At 34.8% G+C, this 7,288-nt stretch overlaps 1 protein-coding gene and 1 long non-coding RNA gene across 2 annotated transcripts; both read right to left on the bottom strand.

The window, feature by feature from the left end:
• Positions 1-1,258: 1,258 nt before the first annotated feature.
• LOC107194398 (putative ATP-dependent RNA helicase DHX30) lies at positions 1,259-4,779 on the bottom strand. Its single transcript, XM_015584018.1, has 9 exons — positions 4,402-4,779; positions 4,121-4,311; positions 3,070-4,056; positions 2,661-3,002; positions 2,364-2,587; positions 2,087-2,291; positions 1,834-2,023; positions 1,678-1,763; positions 1,259-1,609 (listed from the first exon to the last, which is right to left on the bottom strand). The coding sequence occupies exons 1-9, from the start codon at positions 4,777-4,779 to the stop codon at positions 1,387-1,389; spliced, it is 2,826 nt and encodes a 941-aa protein (XP_015439504.1). The 3' UTR covers positions 1,259-1,386.
• Positions 4,780-4,993: 214 nt separating this feature from the next.
• LOC107194439 lies at positions 4,994-5,510 on the bottom strand. The gene is made up of 3 exons (XR_001516344.1): positions 5,360-5,510; positions 5,136-5,235; positions 4,994-5,038 (listed from the first exon to the last, which is right to left on the bottom strand). It is a non-coding gene; the product is annotated as an uncharacterized LOC107194439 (long non-coding RNA).
• Between the last annotated feature and the right edge of the window lie 1,778 nt (positions 5,511-7,288).

The following is a 7,288-nucleotide window of genomic DNA, read 5'->3' as shown; positions in this document are numbered from 1 at the left end:
TAATAACAAAATGTAACAACCACAGTCAGTATATTTGATACAGAATTCAAATTTCATCGATCGACTGAAAACGAAAGTTAAGTGCGTGTCTCTGTCGGATTAAAAGAAACAGATAAATGTTGAACACGCATTCGTAAACGTACCAACGGTTTTTAATTATCCACTCTTACAAGTTGATTCAATGTTAAAGCATCTCAAAGAACAACATTAAGATTTTACGTTCGTTATCGCTGTTATTAATACTTTTATGTTGTTGTTGTTGTTGTTGTTTCTCTTGTTAACCATTCACTCGAACGGAACGATATTTATACTATACACCCAGTAAAATAAAGTTAACTGCGGCTATTTTACTGACGACACAAATCAATACTATCACCTTTTATTTATACCGTATGTTATTTTAATTTATAGTCTAATATATACTTACGGTTGTTACGATAATTTATTAAATTCGTGCCTATTTTTTAACAAGATAATTGTTTCTATACCGGAAGCGCACGCTTCGATGTACCTGCCAAATGTATGTATAAGATATATTTTAATATATTGAATTTTTATAACGCATTAGTAGAATATGATACTGTATAAATAGGAAATGAAGTATTTTTACGGAAGAATAGGTATATATGTTTACCATAAATGAACTTACGTGTTATGACTGCAAATAACAAACGGCGGATCGATTGTCATATTTTTGTGCGGTTGAAACGAAAATCGGTTTAGCAATTGTACGCATGTACAATGAATAGAAAAACCTTACGAATGGATTCAGATATATGTATTAGTGACCGATACAGTACAATTCACTGACTGGTTCTGTACTTCTCTTTGTAAAAAAGAAAAAGTGTATATGGATACTCTTCCGACGAATGACGGGTATTTTCTAATTTGGGATCGAGAATGAGCTTTCCGATATTCTCTCCCATCAGAGGGAATTGTGTTTGGTGTTGGTAGGGATTCGAGGGACTAAGCTATGGACAAAACAATTTTTATCGAAAAATATATTAAACTCTATTGTACGTTGCCTACTTAGAGATGTATCGTTATTGTGTACATCATTATACTGTGATCATGTGCGCGCGCGTATACGTGTAAGAGACTTATAAACAACCGTCCGATATGTATTTATAAGGAAAGTAAACTTTTTACTGTAAAGCAAGTACTTACAAAGTCACGTAAATATAACGTCATGCTTTTATTGATAAATTTATATAGATAATTATGATATATCTTTCAATGTTTATGTAGACATGTGGTACTTTAGCAAAATCATTGAACGGAAAATAGAGGATCTTGTGCTTCATAACGGTTTTAAAATAAAAGAAAACAAAACAGTGTATGTAAATGTAGTTAATATAAATAATTTCTAGCGATTTATTACATCTATTAGTTTACTGACGTCGATTCTTCTAAAGTATTATTTTTAACGGAACTATCTATGCCATTCGCTGATTTCTCTATCATTTTTATGATTAAATGCAACAATTTCTCTTTGTACAATTTAACAGATTGTAAATTCGTTGCGTGATCCTTTGCGCCCTCGAATTGAATTATATAATACACAGTATCCCATAAGATCTTTCGGAGTTCTAATAATGAGTTTGCAGTCCTGGAAAAGAAACACAGTATGAAGTAAACGCTACAAGTATTTACATAGTATATGCATAAAGTACGAACCTTCCATCGCAAGAGAATTTCGCATGCCGCAAGTTTTTTATGGTAATAAGAACATTGTCTTCGTCATTAAAAGAGCTTTCCTTGTTCTATAAATACAGTAGTTGTTAATGTTCGTTAAATATCATATGTAGACAAAATGTGTAAAAATCACTTTACCTTGTCACATACAACGTCCGTTTGGCTAAATAACAGTACCGTCAATGGTGAAATTAAACTTGAATCAGACGCCATGTATATGCGAGAGTCACTGTGCTCGCATCGGGAGATATACGTTAAAAACGAACTTGGCCAATCTTTCCTCTTGTGATTCACACTTTCTGATGCTAAAATCATCTTTTCATAGTTTCTGAAAAATAACACTTCTTTTATATTATATTAACAGTGATTTCGCAATACTTCTTATACTTACTCGGACCATATTGTACTTGATGTTTTTGAAAAGTATCCATTTCTATATCCGCATGGTGTCCTCTTTAGTAGCCGATTAGTACCCGAAAATAAAACAGCTCGAATCAATTCTTTATGATTACTGTGTTCATCTGCAACCTGACAATCAGCTACTTCGGAGATCAAACCACTATCGATAAGCTCGCCTACACGTAGTTCGCGTATTTCTGTAAATAAATAATACATGGTTATATCGTCGCAAAAAGCACGCCACCATCACAAACACCTGACAATCTTACTTGCTATATTTTGCAAATTTCGCCATTTCTTCTTGTCCCTATTCATTACATCAACACAATCAAATTTTAATTGCCTATAAATTTGCAGCAGAGCGATGTGATCGCTTGAATCGTGGTACATAAGTTTCCGTCTCCTTTTCACCGAATTCTCGATTAACGATGCAACACCCGTCTCATCATCTCTACCAAAAACTGTTAGTATCGATAAAACAGGATTCAGACATCTAAAAAAACAGACGAAACTTGTTAATGGCAGGGAATATGATATACGAAAAATTTATACAGCCATGTACGTACTGGAAGATATAAGAAAATATCAACGCTCTACTTAGTCTAACATCTTCTGTAAAGTGCAGTATACGTTTTCCTAAAGGTGTGAGATTTTCATTTTCATCGAGAATATTAAGATTCTGCAAATCTTCAACCGCACGGGACAACGATTTTTCGTTGGGTGCTTCAATCATATTGGCAAAGAAATCCTCTATTTTCTCGTCACTGAATACTTTACTCGTGACAACTGCCTGGTCTAACGATATTCTATGTATAGCTGGCACCGGATATAACTGTAATTTATCGTACATCTGTTTTGTTAAGAAATGATAACTCTCTCCAGATGTAACACGTCCAGCTCTCCCTTTTCTAAATATTAACAAAGGCACTTTTAATTCATTTGTTGTTCATCACAAATATGTAATATTAGAATTACCTTTGAGAAATATTTGCCTGTGACACCCAACAAGTGACAACACTGTATGAACCTGTCTTTTCTTTCCAAATTACTTCTTTTTTACGTGCACTATCTACGACATACTTAACATCTGGAATAGTGATGCTACTTTCACCGATATCTGTAGCTAATATAATTTTCCGCACATTGTCAGGAACAGATCGAAAAACCTTCAGTTGCTCATAATTTTCCAGTTTGGAATGAAACGGTAATATAAGCAGATTAGGATTATTATACTTTTCTAACAAAAACAGAACTTCTTGAATTTCTTGCCAACCTGTTAAAAAGCATAATATGCTACCAGATGGTTTGTATCTGGTAATCCACATTATTAGTTGCACTACTTTCGAATAAGGAGTGTACGATTCCTGTAAATCCTTTTCTAGTTGTAAATTAGATCGAAACAATTCAATGTCCTCCAGAAAGTGCATTTTTACAGGATATATTCTTCCAGGAACGTCAACAACTGAGCACGAAAAGTACTGCGCAAATATTTCCGCATTCAAAGTTGCCGACATAATTATAATTTTTAAAGATGGTTTAGTGATCAACAGTTTTTTCAATAGATTTAGCATTATGTCGATTTCCAATGTTCTCTCATGAGCTTCATCTATGATTACATGTGACACACCATTTAAAGTTGGATTACTTTGTATCCTCCGTAAAAATATACCAGTTGTACAAAATAATATTGAACCAGCCGTCTGTGGTAATTTACTGCTAAATCGTACGTGATAGCCTACCACATCGCCTACTTGTTCTCCTCTTTCCTTGGCAACGCGTTTAGCCAGAGACAGAGCTGAAACTCTTCGCGGTTCTGACACAAGTATATTACATTCGTTTGCTTTACCTTGCTCCGTATATGCATCTATTATAAATTGTGGAACTTGAGTACTTTTTCCACAGCCAGTATCACCTTTGATTAAGAGAACCTGATTGTTCTCTATACTCTCAAGGATCTGTGACCTGGAAAGATTTTTTTTAAGTAATTTAAAATTAATTCAGTTATATGTAATTTTATAATACACACTTGTAGTCCATTATCGGCAAATTTTTAGTGCATTTCTCCCTGTATTGAAGTCTTTCAGCTAACACGGTGTTACGAGAAGTATAATCCTCTGATTGTTCTTCACTGAAGGACACATTTTCACGCAAGACCAAGTTTTCTGAACAAATTTCATTATGGGTAGTGGATGATACAGCTACAATCGATTTCACCTCCTAAAAGTACTGTTTTTTGTAGAACATATTTATACTAAGTTATATGTATGGATGTATACATATATGTTCTTTTGCTACTTATACACATACATTATTATATACATCTATCAGATTATCAATTTCATCTTTCACTATTGAATCAAGGTCTATTCTGACACAGTCTGCTATTGAAGAGGCAATTTCTGTTTTAGTATATAGTAGTGGTTTAGATCCTGTAAGTTTTTTATTATTGTATAACCAAGTCAAACAATGCTTTGCGGCATGAATTGCAGCTGCTTTCTTATTTGATGCCACGTGAGAAAATGACATTTCCACAGGCCACAAGATATTGATGTCACATTTGTGCATTACATTGGACGATTTATTTGTTTGATAACGATAAGATAAGCACTGTTTACCCAGTTCATTATTCACAATACCGTAAATATTATTAAGTGTGACTATAGGGTCTTTAAATAACTTTTCCATACCTAAAATGAATAAAGTAAAGAAACTGTTAAAAAACAAGGTTACAATAAAATTAGAGATTATTTTGCCTTACGTTCTTTTGGAATTTTAGTATCACCAAATGTTGTTCCTTCAAGATTACCAGCATCTGCCTATTAGTATAATTTTATTATTTTATTAACACATTGATAATCTTTTTATATTATTCTGAATAATATATATTTACTCTATTTACCTTTTTGAAGTAATCGAATCCCACATTGTCGTTTTTATTATGTGACTATGAGGAAGGAATGTTTAGTTTGAGTAAAAATATTGATTGATTAATTAAATAAAGCAACTACTATGAAACTATGAGTATTCATGCTATATCTTACTTTCTCATGGCCATAGTTCGAACAGTAAAATGTACTTGTATACCCCTGGATCCTTTTGAAGCATGTATTACAAAGTTGACTTCTATGATGACTTAGAAAACTGTAGCATAAGCAAATTTTTCTCCCATACATATTTTGAATTGAAAGTATTACATACTGAATTTCATACAGTAAACAACTTTAAGAATAACTAAAACGAAACTAAATGTGTAAACATTACTCACTAAGTGGATAGTCGTTTCCTTAAGATACATTTGACTTGAGGTAGAAACATTTTGCTACATTACACATTAGATCAACAACGATATTGTTGTATTTGTTGATTCTGACAGAATGCGTGCTCAACACGAAAAAGTTATTAAACAAAGCGCAGTATATATAGTTGCAGTGGAAATAATGCAATATTTCAGAAACGTGCTCTTTACGCAGCGAATCAAACTGCATTAACTAAGTATAGGTAATGTTTTTTAAAATCGCATGTAACAGTAGATATTTACATCTGTACCAATGAACAACTGTGAACGGTTGGTATTTTTTTACGTTTCTGTAGAGTACAATTAGAAAATCATGTTATTGCCTATTTTTTACTTTTGCTCAAACTGTGAATCATCGTATACTATACCGACTATACGGTATACTGGTGGTATAGACTATACCGGGTATAGTCTATACCACAGATGACCACAGACAAGATATAAGAATAGATCTAACATGCAATGTAATTTTTTGCCCCCGGAATAACGTACGAGACCCCACGTGTTTGAGAAAGTGTGGTCATAGAACCGCCGTAGTATACGTAACAGATCCCGTGTTTGTGAAAAGGTGCTGTCATAGCACCCCCGGTGGAGGCGCCAGAGACCCCGTGTGGTGGAACGTAGGGTCACAGAACTCCCGCAGAGGGCGCCAGAGGCCCCGTGTGGTGAGAGCGTGGGGTCATAGAATCCCCAGTGGAGGCGCCAGGACCCTGCGACGGGATAACATGGGGTCATAGAACCCCGGGTGGAGGCGCCAGAGACCTAGTGTGGTGAGAGCGTGGGGTCATAGAACTCCCGCAGAGGGCGCCAGAGACCCCGTGTGGTGGAGCGTGGGGTCATAGAACCCCCGGAGCATGTGCAAGAGTTTTGTAACGTGATCTTTTATCGCTGTTGCTCGTACGAGTCTCAAGCTCGGTCTAATGTTACTCGTGCAACTGTCCAAATCTGACTGACACTTGTGCCTGCTTCCGTGAGCAAATTATATAGTAACCCCAGCAACCATGGCAGTTTCTGCAGATACTACTACAGCCCAAGTTTAAAAGACGTAGGCAGTAGTTAGTTTCTGTAGTAACCTGTTGAACCAGACAACTATAATTAGTATAGGATTGTACAATATTTATGCAGTTATATTTAAGACAATTCGATGAAATTAAGCTTATATTACCTGGCGTATGTTTATTGGAATATATATATATACATATAAATTATAATGATATAAAAGTTTGAAATACAATACGATGCGCTACGGTACAATACGTCTATTCGATTCAATTGCTCCCTTGCGATTACAACATCATGCTATCCGCGTTCGGCGCAGTGCGCTAATACGGAGGCCAACGAAATATCACTGTAACACTTAAAAAAGTGTTAAAGTTCCATTTATATCATTGTCCTGTGAAAATGTCCATACTTCCAGCAGTTTACAGAATAAGGAAAAGGAATCTAAAATAATTTTCGGTACTTCCATACATCTTTATCTCGAATCTAAAACATTCAAAGTACTAGACATTTTTACACTTTGAATCTCATATCGATTTCTAAAATAATCCTAGTTCTATATAATATAGAACTATAAATAAAGCTCGATATTATCTTCAGTTTACTTTACCGATGATAATACCGATTGCCCAGGCCTCACCACGAGGAGGTTGCTGCCAGTGGAGGCCCAAGGCAGGTAGATGGAATCACAAGTTCTACATCTTCCCACCTTTCACAATAAACCTTATAAATAACTTAAATCTTAACTATCTAATATAAAACTATCGGTACTAAAATCCCTCGGCGGATGACTTCTTTCTTGAGCCTAAACCTATAAAAAACTAAGTTCCCTCGTCGGTTGTCTTCGCTCTTCAGCTTAGAACTAATATTATCTTAATATTCTAATTAATACGAATTAAT

Source organism: Dufourea novaeangliae, unplaced genomic scaffold (assembly GCF_001272555.1).
Source record: "Dufourea novaeangliae isolate 0120121106 unplaced genomic scaffold, ASM127255v1 scaffold39, whole genome shotgun sequence".
Classification (NCBI taxonomy): Eukaryota; Metazoa; Arthropoda; class Insecta; order Hymenoptera; family Halictidae; genus Dufourea; species Dufourea novaeangliae.
This window is presented reverse-complemented; position numbering and strand designations above follow the sequence as displayed.